This window comes from Esox lucius, chromosome 8 (genome assembly GCF_011004845.1).
Source record: "Esox lucius isolate fEsoLuc1 chromosome 8, fEsoLuc1.pri, whole genome shotgun sequence".
Classification (NCBI taxonomy): domain Eukaryota; kingdom Metazoa; phylum Chordata; class Actinopteri; order Esociformes; family Esocidae; genus Esox; species Esox lucius.
The window spans coordinates 5,067,945-5,086,839 of record NC_047576.1 but is presented as its reverse complement, the minus strand read 5'-3'; the positions used below and the strand labels follow the sequence as shown (position 1 = coordinate 5,086,839).

The 18,895-nt window shown below is 42.2% G+C and overlaps 1 protein-coding gene across 2 annotated transcripts in view; it reads right to left on the bottom strand.

Moving 5' to 3' along the window:
- Window positions 1-8,882: 8,882 nt before the first annotated feature.
- bcl6aa (BCL6A transcription repressor a) overlaps window positions 8,883-18,895 on the bottom strand; it is a 33,503-nt gene continuing 23,490 nt past the window's right edge. Inside the window, exons 1-9 of one of the 2 annotated variants that reach the window (XM_010902956.5) lie at window positions 16,241-16,324; window positions 13,669-13,840; window positions 13,218-13,439; window positions 11,911-12,918; window positions 11,404-11,582; window positions 11,033-11,200; window positions 10,740-10,870; window positions 10,425-10,562; window positions 8,883-10,196 (exon numbers count right to left, since the gene is read on the bottom strand). In XM_010902956.5, the coding sequence (XP_010901258.1) occupies window positions 10,053-10,196; window positions 10,425-10,562; window positions 10,740-10,870; window positions 11,033-11,200; window positions 11,404-11,582; window positions 11,911-12,918; window positions 13,218-13,439; window positions 13,669-13,840; window positions 16,241-16,271 (2,193 nt within the window). In that variant the 5' untranslated portion in view covers window positions 16,272-16,324 and the 3' untranslated portion in view covers window positions 8,883-10,052. Of the gene's footprint in view, window positions 10,197-10,424; window positions 10,563-10,739; window positions 10,871-11,032; window positions 11,201-11,403; window positions 11,583-11,910; window positions 12,919-13,217; window positions 13,440-13,668; window positions 13,841-16,240; window positions 16,325-18,895 lie in introns of those variants that run through there. The other variant, XM_020048703.3, reaches the window with a different exon arrangement.

Below are 18,895 nucleotides of genomic sequence, written 5' to 3'. Positions count from 1 at the left end.
TATTCTTGTTTAATCATTTGAATGTATAGGTTATGTTCGAAGTGTTAGTGCCAAAACAGTTTATATTGGACACTGGCTAGGGCCCTCTGTTTTGTGTAATGGGAGGTGCCCTGTGGAATTTTCACATTAGAATCGCTAACTGAATGTTTATACAACGGATTTGATTGACAGAACGAATACAATAGCACTGATGTCTTGAAGATGAAACATTGAGTCCAATTCTACGTATTCTCGTTAGAGTTTGTGACTTGCACCTGAGGGCAGAAGATGTACAATGGCTTTGGCTAATTAGTTGATGAATATGAGGCAGGTGTGGATAATTTGACAAGAGGCAGTTCCCCCGAAAACGCCATAATGTGTTATATTTATCGCCATTTAGGTTGTCAACGAAATACGAAAACGTTACCTCAACATTAACTGCTAAATTATAATGGACGTTTTTGCTGTGGTGAGTTAGCTGCTTTCATTGGAGCAAGTATTATTCAGACCTATACATTTCATGCTGTGGTATATTTCAACCAAATCGTCTATCCTTCAAGCAACGGACATTAAAAATCACCTAGTCGGGTCAGATCCTTGGTTGAAATTGCTGTTTTGTTAGACACACAAGCAATACTTGTCACGTGGAATTTAATACGTACAAGAACCGCGTTGTGCATACAAATGGCAACTCTAATGAGCTATGAAGTCCTTCAATCATTCAGTAACGGCCGTTTGCTTTCATTCACCGCAATCTAAACATGGGCTACCTGTCGTCTGATGCACATTCAATTAGCTTACTAGTTTCTTGAAGTGAATGCGTCACGTGCGTCAATGGACTGTAATATATTGGACTGCACTGTTTCTGTGGTGGAAGTAGTAGGGTGGGTATTGTGTAATCTTCCCATTTTCACAAGTCACTCTACGTGAAGTCCTGAGATATATATATTTTAACCATTTTGTAGGTGGAGGTGACTGAATGCGTCAATGGTGTTTCCCAGTCAAAAGCTACATCACAGGAGTACTCTGATGACGAGGTATGTCTTTTAATTGCCTGTTTTTATTATACTGCTTTCCAGTAATATAATAACAATATATTAAATATTACACTAATATTTAAATGAAATATTTACCATTTATTTAATGAGTTGAGTAGGCTACTGTAGTGCTGGAAAGTAGTGCGCTAAATAGGGAAATGCCGTTATCGGAATTATTGTAAACACCGATAGCCGGATTTGCTTTTCTTTACTCCACATCTGATACAGGTGTATGAGAACATCCCCATTTTCAGCGATTAGGCCTAAATGCCTTTCTCTGGGATCAGGCCCGGCTGCAGGATGTAATGACGGAGGGGGCATTTTTCATAAATGAGGGGGCATCTAATTCATATACCATTTGCAGTGTTTATGGGGAAACAAAACTGTGGGGGCACAATCTATATGGAGGGGCAATGCCCCCTATTGCGCCCACTTGGCTATATGTAGTTGGCTGCTAAGTAATAGCAACGTTGTTACGCTCCGATCAATCTAGCAACTTTCCGATCACTTGGCTTTCGCTTTAACCACTTGGCTACCGTACTAATGTGTCGCATCGAGCTACAACAACCGGTATCGCCATTTTACATTTTCTCAGATCTCAACCAAGAAACAGATGCACTGGAGACTTGGACCAGAGGACCATGACGATACACTTCCATTTGACTTCCCTGTGGGTTATGTAGATTGCCATGAGAAGACAGGGAATTCTTCAGAGGATGAAATTTACTGTCTAATACACAGGTCTTGTATAGACAAGCCCTCTGTTGGCTGAGGGGAGTCTGGCTGTTCATTTTAAAGTCGGGTTGTCATGTCGAAATATTTTTCAGATGGATCTAAATCATTAATAAAATGCATTTAAATATTTTTTGTAGCGTTTTTGTATGTTTGTCATTTTTGCAAATAACCATTTTGACTTACAGTATCTGAACTTAATGTTATTTATTGTCTTTAAATAATTTCAGACACCAGTTGTTTTTTAACTCTAGGTTGACTGTTAGAGGGTTAAAGGGCATGCTGGATATATACTACATACTAAAAAAATATATTTTACTTAAGACAGCCCAATTGCCTTGGTCAATTGTGTGGAACAAACTATAAGTCAATGAAATAAGAATGAAATCATGGCATTTCAAGCATCCTCAATTAACAATGTCATACTGTACAAGTTGTATTTTTTTGCATGGTCAATGCCTAGATTTCAGAATGCAAATAGTCAGTTGGACTGCCATGATCTCAGTCTAGATGTGGCGGTAAGGATTGACATGATATTACCCAGAAAGAGGTTAACAGAGAACCTTTTAGGGCAGATGTTTTCAATGCTTTCCCAACAAGGGCTGCTGATTTTGTGTTGTAACTTACTAAATGTACACAGCTGGAGTCTACATTGCAATAAAGACTTTAAAGGTCTTTATTTCAACCCCCTAAGCAGGGACCTATTTAGACCTGGGATACCAGGTGAGTGCAATTTAAGTCACCCCTACAAGGTTCTGGGCCTTGTAGGGTGTGTGTTTAAAGACCCCAATAAACATAAAATAACCCTTAACAATTTTAGGGTGTTCCCCCACAGTTTCAATTTGAAGAATGCCTTAAAGATCATCCAGGAAACTTCTACTACACCGTTTCGAGTGTAGGTTGACATTTCTAGACAACATTTTCAGATTAAACATATTTACTGCGCCCACACAGGATACCATGTTTTGAAGATCACTGCTCTGACATTCAACAACTTTAACTGATCAGCAGATGAAAATGAAAGTTACTACTATGGTGAGTTCCCTGCTCTAACTGGAGAAACACTGTTGGGTATTGATCAGACTTCTTAAGAAAAAAAACTGCAAGAAGAAGTGTAATTTCTAAATGAATCTGTAAGCTCTGGACCCTGATGGTGAACACCTGACTCTAAAACTGGATCCCAGGTGTACTGATGGGCCACGCGCTGGCTGTGTAGACTGTCTTCTGAAGCAGCGGTTCTCCAACTTTTCTAAACCATGGCACCCCTTCATAGTGATTTTATTTTTTTTTCAAGGCAGCTTGATTTGAAAAACCAAAAACAGCATGGTTTGCATAACACCTGTTTAATATTGACATAAGCCTACTGTACTTAATGTACGTGTTTTCTTCCAAACCATTCAAAATGACTAATTTGAGCTGTTATTTATTTTGGGGGGGGGGAAAGCCAAGGTGCACACCTTACAAATAGCCAATGAACTGTTTTTGAAGTGTCAAGATTTCAGTTTGGGAACCACGGTAATCTGAACTACTGAATAACGGGTGTGACATGCTGTACCAGCGCCTCAGGACAGTAGAGCCGCACCACTTCTACCCCCGAGTCATGAGACTGTTGAACAGGTGATTATCAAACACACACAGATGTGTACTGATGTTAAATGCAAACACACATTGATACTGGAACGGTTTGTAACCGGTCTGGTGTGACCTCCAGCTATAAGTACAGAAAACAAAACTACTCACCCCTCATCCAGCATAATGACTTCATACTGGAAGTTCCTGTAAACATGCTGGAGGCAAATAACACAGTAGACTGAAAGTGTATTATGTTGGAACCACTTATGTTGTATTTAAATATGCTAAGTAGTATTACAGTTGTGCTCAAAAGTTTGCATACCCTTGGAGAATTGGTAATATATGCACTATTTGTAAAGAAAACATGAGTGAGCAGGCAAAACATGTCTTTTATTTCTTATGGGATTCACATTCAACTGTAGGCCATAACAGAATGGCACAATCAATAACAAAACATGGCAACAAAGAAAGAAATGAACTGACCCCTGTTCAAAGGTCTGCATACCCTTAGTTCTTATTCTGAATATTGTGTATTGCCACCTTTAGCATAAATTACAGCGTGCAGTCTTTGGTAATAGTTGTCTATAAGGCACCGAAATGTCATTGTTGTGCTGGAAAATCCAAGAACGTCCCATGCACAGCTTTTGTGCAGAAGAATGCAAATTGCCTGCCAATATTTTCTGATAACATGCTGCATTCATCTTGCCATCAATTTTCATAAGATTCCCCGTGTTCACACCCTCCAAAACATCAGTGAGTCACCACCATGCTTCACAGTGGGGATGGTATTCTGTTCACTATAGGCCTTGTTGACCCCTCCTAAAATACAATAGTTAAAATGTTTTTTCGCATTATGCCTTAGGGTTAGTTCAGGATAGACAAAACCTTTGGATTCTCTTGTCTTTTCACTTGACGAAAAAGTCAGTTATCGTTACCTATATTGGTACTGTATCAATGTAATTCATGAATGGCTAATAAGCTGTTAAAACGGCCAGTGGCAAGAGCCATGCAGTTCATAGATGATATTTGTGGTCAGAAAAAGTACTCAGTTTAACACAAGGCTTAATGGTGTCTAACGAAATATTCAAACTTAGCTCGATGTTAATGCGTGACAAAAGTATATAATGTCAAGAGGCTATGCTGACAATCGGCAACTGTATAGCACTGTGTCGTAGTGGTTAAAGACAGCCTCTCACCTGGATGAACCGGATTCGTAGACGGAGAGCGTTCCTTTGCGGGCCGGCTGAGCTAGGCCTGCGTGGTTTCTTATTATAAGGAAGTTGTTGCAATGCTTTTCATTTGAAGTAATGTTCTTATTTGGACCAAAAGTTTCCATCTCAGGTCTTCACTGGCAAAATGTCAAATACATGAAAACCCTACAGGGTTACTGCAGGTTCTCTGACTGGCCAGCCTGTTTCAGACTACACTGACAAGAACATTGTCTTAAGTTATGTGTATAGACCATCAGTCAGCGAGTTGGTAGGTTTGTGTTTGACGCCTAAGGATAATGTCATTTGAGTTTAACATTTCAACTGATCTTCGGAAAACTGTATGTTAACACAATATGTAAATAGGTGAACTTCATAAATACAAATCTAGTTCAAAGTTATTGTTTAAACTCATTTAGCGTTTTAAGGGATTTGAAGCATTCGAAATATGTAACTATTACACAAAGTAGGCATATCCTATGAGGTAGAGATGGCCCAACAAGGCTTCATAAGCGTTATTTTAACAGCAGGATACTATCCTGGCAGCACTCAGATTTTCTTTGTCACAATAAAAGCCATAATTGAAATGCATACGGCAATATAGTTAACAATATAGTCTGTAAAAAAAGAACAGACATAAACAATATTGGAACGGAAATGGAACTTAAAATGTACAGACTAGATTGCTAACTATATTGCCTTATATACAGCTCCGGAAAAAATTAAGAGACCACTGCACATTTTTCTTTCCTTTACAAAAAAGTCGAAAAGGAAGGTTTGGAGTGAGGAACAGAAACGTTAAATTTAAGAGACCACTGCTAATTGAACGCTTCTGTTCCTCTCTCAAAACTATCCTTTTCAACTTTTGGAAAGGAAAGAAAAAAGTGCAGTGGTCTCTTAATTTAAATTTTATTTTGAATAAGGAAATTAGTTAGCGCTACTAGCATCATATCCTGCTGCTAGAAGAACAGCAATGAAGCCTCATATGACCATCACTACCTGGAGGTAAAGTCACGAGATATTCATTTCTGGTATTTCCTCGTTGGATGTAGAATGCAATACTAAGTAACCTGCTGAAATGAAAATGTAACATTAGCTGAGTTGTCCGATGAGATACGGCTATTAATTTCTTGTGTGAATTCCTCTTATTTTATGTAGAAGTTGAGGTGTGGCGTCTAGGGCAACCGCTGTCACTGTTCTGCAGATCTCACCCAGGAAAGAGATGCAGTGAAAACTTGCACCAGAGGACTGCAACCATAGACATAATAAAGAGTAGACGCCGCATTGGCTGCTGGGGCGCGAGAAATACGGCCGCCATCTTTGACCGGTCATACTCCTAGTTGCGTAGCAGCAGAAGCAACGATGCCAGAGCACTGTGGAGCATACTCCTGCTCATATCGGCGGACCATCGAAAGCAGGGCTCGGGGGATTACTTTTCACAAGTAAGATTGAACATTACCGTATTATTGGTTGTATTTTGTGACTAGAATATTACCAGAGAGTTGAGAAGGAGCAAGGATCTTTGATATTACTGTACTGAAATCGTATCCAGCCAGCTAGGCTATGTTTACTGCACCAGCCGGTGTTCACCCAGCGAACTGAGACTTGAAGTCATATTCTATAACACTGACTTAGATTACAACTGACTCAAGAATTCTATTGTAGAAATAAAGCAAATATTACTGGTATAACATTGGCCAGCTAATTATATATTTATATAAATAAAAGACGGTATTATCATTGTTGGGCAGTACTAGCTTAGCTAGTAACTTAGTATTTTAGTGGTAGCTTCACTATTTCCAGAATCAAGTAACTTTTCAGTAGTAGTAACTCCTTTATTTACCAAGTAGCTTGGCCACACAAGCTACATTTCTTGTCATGTGAAATTAGCACAACTTAAAGTAGCTTCCTATGTAATGAACTAGCCTACTGCTGGATTTGTGTTACTTAGCTTGCTACATTTGACTGGGTGGTAGCTTTGGTGTAGTGAAGCTTTATTCATGACAGAGTAACTAATAGCTTAGCTCACTGCAATTTCCAAGTAACTTGCCCAACACTGTGTATTATTCACGTGTAATTCACCCTAACAAAAGTAAGTTACCGCTCATGTCTCATACCCACCCCACTTAAAATAAAGGCAACAGAACATCTGATAGTAGAATGGTTTTCAAACAAGCTTATTATTTAGTTCAGCGGTATGTGCTCAACTACAGGTTCAGCCAAGATCACTTGGAGCTCCTTTTTAATTCAATCAGAGCGTCAGGTAGTGTTGGTGTTCTTTTAATTACAATTTTGAAAATATACCTAATGAATATCTTTGTCTTGTGAGTAATGTATGTATTGTGTGCCTGTTTTCCATATAAGGAGGCTGGAATTACAATCTATCGGCACTTCCAGGCCATCTTCCGCCGCCTGATGGTTCGGTGTGGTGTCTCACCTGTGTAAAGCAATATATAAATATAATGTATTTTTTAAAATTATTATTTTAATAAGGTGCTGAGTGCTGCAGAGAGGGTGATCCGCCAAGCTTCACCAATGCCAGCTCCTAAGGTGTCGACAGTCACAGACATCGTCCGGGAGGAGATTGGAACGGAGGATGTTTTTCTGCTTGGGGAACACATTGAGGAGACTCAGTTTGGCATCGACAACCATCATTCTGACTTGTTGTCATTGGTTGTGTCTGTGTTTCTCAAAATAAGGCTGCACCACATTACCAAACTCTCTTGAACTGCAGAAAGGGAGCACGAGGAAGAACTGTCCTCTTTCAGGGCTTTTAGAGCGTGTGCATGTGTGTGGTTCCACGACAATTCAAGACTTTAATCCTAAATTCCAGCATTCCAAAACTAATTCTAAGCTTTATATCTGTACTTTAACCTTACTCATCACACTTAGTATCTTTATGTCATATCTGTCATCATTCTGACAAGATTAACAATGAAACTGAAAGCAATGGCTTAAAACTGCCTGAAAACAGTGGTCTGTCACATTTTATGTGAATACTGCTGTAAGTGTTGGTGGGTCTGTAAATACCTCTGTTTGTTTGTTTCATGAACTCTAGCCTCATGGTGTGTGTCTCCAGGAATCCAAATGTTGGTCTCCTTTGCCTTACACTGGGTTTGTGAGATTGTGAATGGTGAAGTTTATCTTTACATTATGTCCTTGTGTTTGTCATGGTCTTAGCCCTGATCTCTTTCCCTCTGGGTTCTGAATAGCACTTGTAACTGTGGTTTGAAAATTGCTACATTAATTAAGTTTGCAGACTTTTCAAGGGAGTTTCAACAAAGTAAATGTGCAGTTTAAATAAAAACTGTCACTTTTCATTTCATCCTGCTATTTTAGACTGGGACCCATGTGAGTATGTTGGGATGGGGGCTGTGAAATGAGAGAGAGAGAAATATATATTTCTGACTTTACTGCCACTATTTACACATTAGGTGTTTCAATCAGAATGATAGTCAAACTGGAAATGTTCCTGTTTTTCTCCCTTGTTGGGGATTATGTTCACAGCTTTGATGTATATAAAACTATGAATATTAAAATACGCTGAACCATGTGTCCTGTATCATAGCTACATGTATGACCTTTGCAGCAAAAAAACCTGCGTGAAAATCAGTAAGGTATTCACTGAGGTGATTAATTAAATGCGCTGACAGCTCGTTTCACTTGCCAAAACAGATTACATTGAGTGGAGTGGCGGACCGGTCCAAGATGGCGGTCCCACGGCTCGTCAGCGCCAGTTGGCAGTAGCGGTCGATGCGGCGTCTACTCTTTATGTCTATGACTGCAACAATGGTCTTGAGTTCGACTTCCCTATGGACTACATACTGAGATGACCTGGAGAAGATGGTGGTGACGTCAGAATTTCTTTCCCGTCCAACACGGACATCTGGTAGTGTGGACATTTGGCAGAGTTGTTGTCTGGCTGTTTAACGTGTATTTAAAAAACATCAGTGATTTGAATGAACCTGAATTTGAATCCAGATCAGCTTGGCTTTGAGATGACTAGTCTCTTTCACCGCAGACCTTGAAGAGGAGTGGTTAATGATCAATTTCACATTTGAAGAAACCATCAGAGTTTCTCAGTTTCACATCAGCAGGCTATGTGAAATCGCAGAAGTTTAGGGTATTTTTATTAAATTTGATACCCTGATGTGGTTTCAATTCGGGTACACTGGTGCAAATATGTGTAAAGCCCCTCAGTAATGTGTCTGGGGAAATGCCTTGATGTCTTTCTTGTAAAGTTCCAGTTCGCCCCCAGATTACATTAATACTACACTTCATAGATTTCTGGTAACAGAAGGATTCCACCCCTCTAGAGACTTGGAGAGAAAAAAAAATTGTGGATTAGTACATAGAAATTTAATAACTTTATTTTACATTCATACATCTATATTTGTACAGTAAGTTGAATGCAGTTAAAAAAGCCCAATCCAAAAACAAGTCCTGAAGACATACAGCTGGAGCGATGAAAAGTTTGCATGTTGTAAGATTTGTAAAAAAAATAAAACCCACACACCCCTGAAAGAAAATGAACAGGACAAATGCTGTCCTTGAGTTGTACCTTTAACAGAACCAGGTTGAATGGAAAGAAATTCAGTTATCATAGAAGGCACCTTGAGTACACAGTGTATGTACAAACAAAATCTGAACATTTATACAAGTTCTACAATAGCTTCTAGCACAACGACAACTGTAAACCTCCACAAAAGAAATCACATCTATACAAATACATATGAAGCAAAATATCTTTGTCATACCAAAGCAGTACCTTGAAATGCATATTAACATTAAAGTCTAGATGGGCTCTGCCTGCAGAGTACAACCCCCTAGTTCAGTACACCGTATGTTACAATATTTGTTTGCTGACGCCGGCTTTGTTGATTGTTAACTATTGGCAACAGCAGTAACGGACAGAAGTCATGCATCATTTCATTACGGTCTCAGAGCAGCAGTCATTCTTAGGAGTTCAGAAACAACCCAATTCAAAAACATTTCCCCTCCCTTTCACCTTAAGGAGGCAGGAGTACATGGTGTAACATGTAGATCTGGATATAAAATGTATAGACAATTTATTTTTTTTTTTTTTTTTTTTTTTTTACACAGCCAGAGGAAATACAGTTTACCTTAAAATATACTGTGCCACACTTCAATTTAAATTTCAGTACTTTCAGAAAATTAAGTTCTTTGATATAAAATACTGGATCCTAAAAACTGGATTTAATGTACATTCCATCCATTTTTTCCTTTTTCAACAAAATAAAGCTTTTATATACCTCAAGCTTATAAATACGTCCAACAATTCTACAGATAAACGTTTACATAGAAACAAAGTGACTAAGACTGTAGGAGGTTCTGGATCGTAGGAGGTTCTTCGTTCACATGTTGGAGGAAACCCGTTAGGACCGGCATACACTGCCCATATTTAAATCACCTCATCACAGTGTGGCACTACAATTCCAGATGATTGTACGTGTCGGGGTCTTTGAATGCCATGGTCAAGGTTGCTCCCACCATCTGTCTGTGTTCAGCATGCCTTGGTCAGGTCAGTTGGCAGCTCTACCGGCGACATGCGGTACTGGATCTTTGTGTTGGTAATGGCACCGTGCTTCTGTCGAAGGTGCAATCGAAGCTGGCTCTTGTGGCGAAAGTGCAAATTGCATTTCTCACACTGGAAAAAGGAGAGAAATAACCCCCTGTTGTTTAAAACTGTTTCAGTTTGTATATTGACACCCCACTAACCATTCAGTCAGAACATTATAATAGACTGACTGCATAAAGTGTGTAGATGTTACAATACGCCTAATGACAGGGGTGTATACCAGGATAGTTATGGTGTATGGAGCATAACTTAATGGTTGTTTTCTGACGTGTACATGTCAGAGGGGTGTGTGCTTACATGATAGGGCTTCTCTCCCGTGTGTATCCGTAGGTGACTCTTCAGTGTCTGTAGGTGACGGAAGCGCGTCCCACAGATCTCGCAAGGATATGGCTTCTCCCCCGTGTGGATCAAAACATGGGCACGGAGATGGGCAACCTGAGGACGAACGCCACAGTAAGAACACTGTGCCTGTGCAATGCACACACGTCGCTTAGGACGCACTTATCCAGGGTGATGTGCGGCAGGGGGCGCACACGTTCACGCCCGCCCCCCCCGCGGGAATCAAACCCATTGCCCTGCCCCACACGAGACCCACGACCAAGGTCAGCTCACCTGCACGAACCGAGCGCCACACGTCTCACACTTGTATGGCTTCTCTCCTGAGTGGATACGGGTGTGGGTTTTGAGGTTAGCTGGTCTGTTGAACTGAGCTCCACAGATGTCGCAGCGATACGGCTTCTCGCCTGAGGAGGAATAAGAACATCAGTGAGACGAGGCCCAACGGTTGCTCCCCTCAGACAGGGTTTCATTTGACAGGGAGGGCGGATCATATTTCCGCTAGCATCTCGCTGAGGAAGCTTGCTGGAGGGTCTAATAAGCCGCTACTGGCGCATTCAAGCCGGTACCTGTGTGGACGGTCTTGTGGCTGGCAAGGTTGCCCTTGTAGCGGAACGCGGCCTGGCAACGGTCGCACTTGTACGGTTTGTCACCGTGGACCTGCAGGACGTGGCGCTTCAGGGCCTCGTCGTCCGCAAACTTGGAGTCGCAGTCGTTGCAACAGAACGTCCCGTTTTCTAGAGGATACGAAGGGAGCGAGAACAGTCCGGTTGGTGAATAAGCCGAGAACGGCGGTGGGCTTGCCTCAAGTCCACAAAGCGTCATCTCACCAATTGTACCCCTAACCCCCTGGTAGCCCACCTATCTCCTAATAAATGTGTGCATACAAAGGGAACAGGCTACCACTTGGAGCACTGGTTTGGAAGTGGTGCGCACTTACCACAGCTGGAGTCTGAGAACTCCGAGTGTAGCTCTGCCATCTCCTCAGCCAGACGGGAGGCCGCGGTGCCGGGACACACCTCAGAGTGCTGCGGAGACTGGGAACCACACGAGGTGCACTTCAAGTGGCTGGTGTAGACAGAGTGGCTGTCAGCCGTCCTCTGTGATCCATCCAGGGCTCTGGAGACATGGGACAAACACCCGAGAGTCAGGCATTATTCCGCTACGGCAGAGGGACAGCCCCCTCAGCACGACCGAAGGCCGTTAACCAGCGCAGCCAGAGCGACCAGTTGTTTTTAAAAAGCTTGCAAATTGGTTTGATGAATTAAACGGTGACTGTGGCTGGCTTTCAGTGATACCGGCAAGAGACCGCACTGCCTTGTCATTTAAATGCAGAATCACAGAATCTCATGCACCAGACTGTCTAAACGTTATGGTGCCACCATCAAAATGGAAACAAAGCTTTCATGCTAAAGGTATAGCTCCCTGATCTGACTGTAGACCTCACCTGTTGATTATGTTGTTGAGGCGGGAGGCTTGCGGAACCGCTAGGTCCTCTCCATGCTCGTTGATCTTGGCACCAGTCGGCGGGTCCAGGTGGTCCGAGTCAGAGGGTTGGAGAAAGGCGGGCAGACAGAGACGCTGGGGGGAGCGGAGTCCCGGTTCCTGCAGCCCGACGTCCTCCTCCTTGGTGGTACTCTGGTTGAGCACGATGAACTTGTACTTCTTCCAGTTGCGAGCCTTGGGGTCCTGGCTGCCCTGTGGGGGCTGAACGCCGCCCCGGCCAGCCTGAGAGAGGGACAGGCCAGCGTTCTTGCTGCTGCTGGATTCTGTGGGAGAGTTGGGCTGGCAGTCGGATTTCAGCGGGCTCTGAGGGCTGTTCATCAGGCCCTTCCGTCCAGCTGAGGAGATCCCCAGAGGATAATGCTGGTGGCTCATGTCGTCCTCTGTCGGTTGTGGCCCGTGCTCCTTGCCCAGAACCGCCTTTTGGTGATCGTGGACCAAGGCCCCGGCGAATGCCCTCTTCCTGTTACCACCAAACCCACTGGCATGGCTGTGCCCTCCCTCGTGATGCTCCTTCCTAATGTCGTCGTCCCTGGCCGCTGCCTCCCTGGAGGACACGTAGCTGGCTGCTGTGTGGTGGATGGTGCCTGTGCCACCACTCACTGCCCGGCTGTACTCTGCCCTCATAGCACTGCTTGTGTCCGGTGGGGAACAATGCTTGTGGTGGATCCCAACCTTAGAGAAGTCGGCGAATGTGCTTTTGGTGTCCGTTAGCTTGCAGAGAGGGAAGGGGAACCCCTGGACAGGGAATTGGCCGTAGAGGTGGTAATTGCTGGGGGAGTTGACCCCAGTGAACATGCTGGAGCCGTAAGGCCTCCCTTCTCTGAAAGGGCCGACCCGACCGGGCAGATTGTCAACAACTTCATGGGGCCGGTATGCATGGACATCCTGAGGTAAAAGTAGAGGGCTCACCAAAAACTCGTCTCTGGGGAGCTTGCCCTGGCCAGGGTCACTGAGGAGAAATGAGGAAGAGTAAGAAAACCCAGAACACACCAGTCTACACATTCTTTGTCACAATACATTTCTATACATAACTCCAGTCACAGTGCTGGCCTCTTGACAAGTCACCGCAAATGTGAACATTCTTACTTGACAGACAGACCAACCAATGCAAACTGAAATGCAAACAGCGACTATCCCATCACCTCTGATGCCAAGACCACCCCACACACACACACACAACACACAACACACAACACACAACACACAACACACAACACACAACACACAACACATTCTCCATCCAAGTACCTGGATTTGATGAATCTGTGACAGGTGTCCACGACATGGTCCATCTGTAGGTAGATCGCAGTGTTCATGATGGCCATGATCAGGCTCTCCTTCAGAGACAGCCTGGAGGTGTACATGAACTCCAGCAGGATGGCAAATCCATCCGGGTCCACCTTGGGGTCCAGACTAATAGCATTCAGACTGCACTTAAGAGAGTCTGTAAAGATGCTGTAGAACAACCCGCTACATGGAGAGGGTGGGGGGAGACAACGAAGACCATCAACTACGTAAAAGCAGTACGAGCTGTACTGAAAGGCGGTGGTAACAGTCATTTGGAATGAACCCTGTTCCCTACATAAATGCGCCACTTTTGGAACGTAACCCCACAGGCCCGGCCTACAAGTGGCGCACTATGCTGGGAAATCGGGGCTCCATTTTGGGACACGGCGGCATTCACGTGAACACAACCCACCTGCAGGCCATGAGGACGGTCTTGTGGGCACGGAACTGCTGCCTGTTCACCAGGATGGTAACGTCTGTGAGGATGTCTCGGCTGCGCAGGCGATTGAGGTTGAGCAGCACGTCGCTGGCGTGACGCGTGAACTGGATGCAGCTGTCCGCTGCACAAGCCATTTTCTCGAACTCTGAATGGGTGAGAGAGGCGGGACCACGGTCAGGGTTCTGTTACTCGTTGATCACCACAAAACAATTACGTGGGTGACATTCTGGTGGTGGAAAACCAAGGGCATGTCTAAAAGGCAGGATTCTTAACCCTGGTTTCTGGAGAGCTAGCTCCAGGTTCCTCCAAACTTAGTTGTAACTAGCTTGAGTCAGACATTCATTAGAATCATGTATACTAGACTTGAACAGGGTTGCGGAGAGTAGTTTAATGGAGGTCGAGTTTAGATACACAACATTAAGCATTGCGACTTATGTAGCCTTGGGCGTTTTTAAAGGATATGAAATTGTCCATAGGAGTTCTCCATATCCGTCTAATATAAACGTAGCCAGTAGATGGCATCAAAACCACATTTCGAAAGAAATAAGCGCTTAAATTACACTGTCTGGGCAGCCCCATTTGTTCCGACCTTTTTCCGAAAGTGGGAGAACACTTGATTTCGTTTCTGTTGGCACTCAAACCTTAATGTGTAATCAATATATTTGAGTAAAAAGCGTTAATCAGTAAGTAAACTCAAACATTCCGCAGTACGGGTCTGTGGCGGCGCATAATCTAATATGAAGAAGCAGCACTTGGGTCAGCGCGCCGGGACATGATAACCAATAGCTCAGAATTGCAAAAAGCAGGTGTAGGCAACTTTGGAGATGGTTGGGACTCCAAGGGAGCCATGTATCGAAATGCACCTGACTGTTACATATGGACAATAGACAGTTCCATCGGGCATTTATTTACGTTTTGAACATTCTGTATGATTCCAACTTTCATTACTTTTCCATCCGAACTGACTAAACACTAAGTAATATTTTCCTTCCACGACTACACAATTCTCTTATCGGGCATTACGTGGCATTCAGTTAAAAAAAAAAAAAAGAGCATGTCAAACTTTTCAGACGTTCACAGTTGACCGTCATAGGAAATATGACTCCTATAATAATTCAAAGTATTTCAGACTTAAAATAGGATACGTAATTGATATCAATATAAGCGCTCATACATCTCTTGTTTAAGTATCTGCTCTTGCAACGCAATTAGCGTTTGGTGCGCGCGCAGGAGAACATGATTGTGGTAACAACTTTGAAATGTTTCGTACTCAATATCAACAATTAACACTGAAATGTGGACTCGAGGCAACATTTTAAACTAGTAACCATTTTTTCTATAAACTGTCATTTCTTTCCCTACAAGGCTTAAACTTAGTTTCTTCACGTGGAATCGCATGTGGTGCAACCCGTTCAATAACGAAAACACATTGGACACAGATGCATCATTCTAAGCGCAACGCCAAGTGCGCTACTTGACACCACCCGAAATGAACTTTAAATAGAATGCATTGCCTACAAGCAGATTTTACGCGCAGTCGCTAGATCCCACCTATTGCCATTTTCCAACTCAAATGTTCTCAGTTAACTTAAGTAACATTCGCAGATCATTCAAGATCGAAAGTTACACTTCAAATAGGCTTGGCAATAAGACTATTTGAATGGAAGCTTGGGTTATGACTCCTATTGCTGCAACGTTTAATCACATCACACTTCGTAACCGCAATTAATTCAAATAGGATACTAGAAAATTGTATGCGTTTCCCGTCATGGGGCTTCAAGTTCACGCATAGATCGAATTCAGGTACATGCACACGCAGGCTAGGCTGTAGAACCGTGGAAATCTATTAAACTAAGAACAATAATATTTCCGTGAGGGGGCGTGTGTCGGTGGTAACAGCGAGAAAACAGCCACTATCGTGAGCAATGAGATCCCGATTGTACAATCGTTAACGAACCAATCTGATTATCTCCAATACTGTCTGGATAGTGCTTAAAACAGTGCATAAAACCAACACGCGTACCTTGTGTTTTCAAAAGCCTTAACATACCACACAAGTTAGTTATGCCAGTGGGAATCACAAACACTGACATCACTGTACACATCGCTGACAAGGACAGATGAGCGAACGCGGTTGCAAAAGCCAGTCATGGAAGACAGTACTTAGTGAAACGGAACTCCTTGACTGTCATTTGTAGTCCAGCATAGTAAATGTAACGGAATAACCACGTAGGCTAGATTCATTAGTGAGCTGCTTTCACAGTAACAAATCCCACTGTCAAACCAACACGAGGCGAACCGCAGGGTGTACAGTGAAAGGAAGACTGGAATATTATAGAGGCTGAAGAGCTGTCAAGAGCACTGTCACCCGCCACAGTACTTATGATTAAACAGTGCGCTGACAACAGTCTATAATAAACCTTCAAAACAATAGTTTACATTATAAAACATTCAAACACACATCCAGCGTAACACCGACACCTGCAATAAAGAACAACTTCGCGCCAAATAACATAGTAAAAAAAGAATTAAAAAAAAAAATCACCTGGTATTGCGTTCCTAGAAACTTCTTGCATCACCACTTCTAAGAACCCCAGTTCTAAGAATCAGAAGAGCTCAATTCTCGGAATTTGAGCTGGTGGTGATACCACTTTTAGAGGGCAGGGGAGAGTCAAGATTTAATGCTTGCTAAGAAATCATCTTTCTGAAATATTTTATTGCCATGTGTTCTGTACAACGTGAATTGTGAAATACGCGCATTATAAAACAAAACTTCAATTATATACAATAATTGTATAAAATGTATATATTTTAAGAGAAATAGATCGCTTACTTTCAATATTCCCCCTACGTTTGGATTCTTCCAGTCTTAGACGGTCACATGGGCAAACCAGTTGGCTACGTATCTCCAAAACCCGCCCCATAATTCTCCGAACTAATTTGCTATTCCATGACAAGCGATGTGTCCATTCATTGCCTTTCTCTGTATGAAACCCAGACATACACTAAACAGAACCTAGCCGGACTGCTTATTGACACGGACTCTAGTTGTATAGTCCTATTTGTTGTGATTTTTTTTCTTCCTTCTCCTGCGGAGAATATTCATTTTTAACCCCCCCAGTTTCTACCTTCATTGCTGTGGACATCTGACAAATCATCACAAGGGTTTGTTTGGGACGGGATTATGTTTCTGATCCAAAGACATTGTGCTTGAGAATTTTCATCATTGGGATTCTGCATTTCTGTATGCTATGTAGTTGCCTTGAGGCTGACTGTAATGCCAGTTTTATTGAATATGTGCTTGTCACGTTTAGCCCGTAAAACAACGTGAGGAAGAATGCATTGACCTTAGCCTTTTTGCTGTGATGAATTGCTTGTTAGAAACGGGTTATTTGCGCATCGTAGCGCAAACACCTGTTTTGGAATATGTAGCATTACTGTATCCTTTTATGTCAGTATATACATATAAATAAATACTTCAAAATGTAGTAACCTGATTTCTGTTTTCAATTATCCCTTTGGTATGCAGACTGTTGTATATATAGCCGCTTACAATTCGCTTTTAGGTTAATAACATTGAACAAATTCATCAGGGCTGTACTTATATCGATACTGTCCGCAGCTATGCAAGGCGTATTTCTGCACTCTCGTTCTGACGTGCGTCAGCAGCAATGTTGGGCAATGTGGTATAGCCTACAGCACACTTCTCAAAATGAATTGGGTATGTGTAATCCAGCCAAAATGTGTCAAAAGTGCGAATGAAATACCCTAGGCATATTTTTAGAATACAATTATTATTTGGAATATTTTAATGCCGCAGAAACACAGTCTACCAACAATTGCCTTTGTAAATCTCGCATTAGCTTTTAAAACAATCAACACAAAGGCTTCAAGTATATATTTAGAAAACGTGAAGAACAGGCCTGCCTGCTGCACATCCCTAATACATCCTTGAACAGCTCTATAGATAAACATTCCAAGCCACCCACAGCGCAAAACGTTACCAACTTACTTTTGACCCTGTCATTCCAACAGGCACTTTTTAAGGGTGGTTATTGTTGGTTTGTAATACTTGAAAGTACAGAGGTGTTTATCAGACAAACTGTCATAGTGATTGAAGTGTAAATGAGCCGTTAAAGTAGTGAAGTCAAGGCCAAGGCCAACCGTGCATGGCAATGACTGTTTTATACCGGTTTATCATTATTATTATTTAAACTTTTTGATCGATTTTATTTCTTAACTGGGCTAATTTAAAAAAAAAGAAATCTTTGTGTGACCTACTTGTTAAAGGTTAGATTACATACTTTGATTGCCATGACCTCCAGCGCATCTAAATGAAGTGCCATCTGCATTGCAATCCTCTCTCTAAGTGTTTAGGAAAGAACAATAGCATACACATGGAAAGTATTTGTTCAAAGGGAAATGTCTAATACTAACAATTATTTATTGTTGATCGGAAGTTAAAGGCCCATGGCTTTAGGCAAGCAATTCAAGCGGAGAAATTACAAAAGCTACCTGTGATTGTAGTAGGACTAACGCCCAATTTGTGTCAGGTCTTCAGTCCTAACCATTTTAAATGGGAATTCTGTAGGCCGGGCTTAGTGGAAATACGACGTGCTTTAGTTTAACAGAAATGCCACATTCACTGGTCCCGTGTCTTGTATGATGGGCGCTTGCAACGCCGGAATGGGGGTTCAATATATCGGGGGAAAAATGCAATTATTTTTGCACTAACTACTGTAAGCCGCTCTTAAAATAAGGGCGTTCGCTATATTTAAATGTGTGTTTAGGCTGCTGCGTGAGAACTACCACCTTTAGTTCTCATTTGAATTAGGATTATCTGGTTAATGAAACTTGGCCTAAAGGAAGAGAATGATACCATAATCTAGTAATTTAAGTTATTGAAGCATCTTTATTAAAAGTATTTTAGACAATTGTATTATTTGTTTATTTTCTGAATTTTAACGTGCATAATAATCAGCAATGTCCATCAATGACTAGGTTATTGAGGTTTTTTTTTACCTTTGCATTTCACACACCTATTCACAGTTACCTGGTGCTTCAGAATGATAGCCTGTCTACATTTTCTTGAAGGGCTTCTGGATTTCCATGGTAATGAACTTGGAATGTTTTAGCAGTTTCGATACGATTATTTTCAAACAACCACTCCTACTGCCAGTGATCTGTGTGTCAGTGTGTG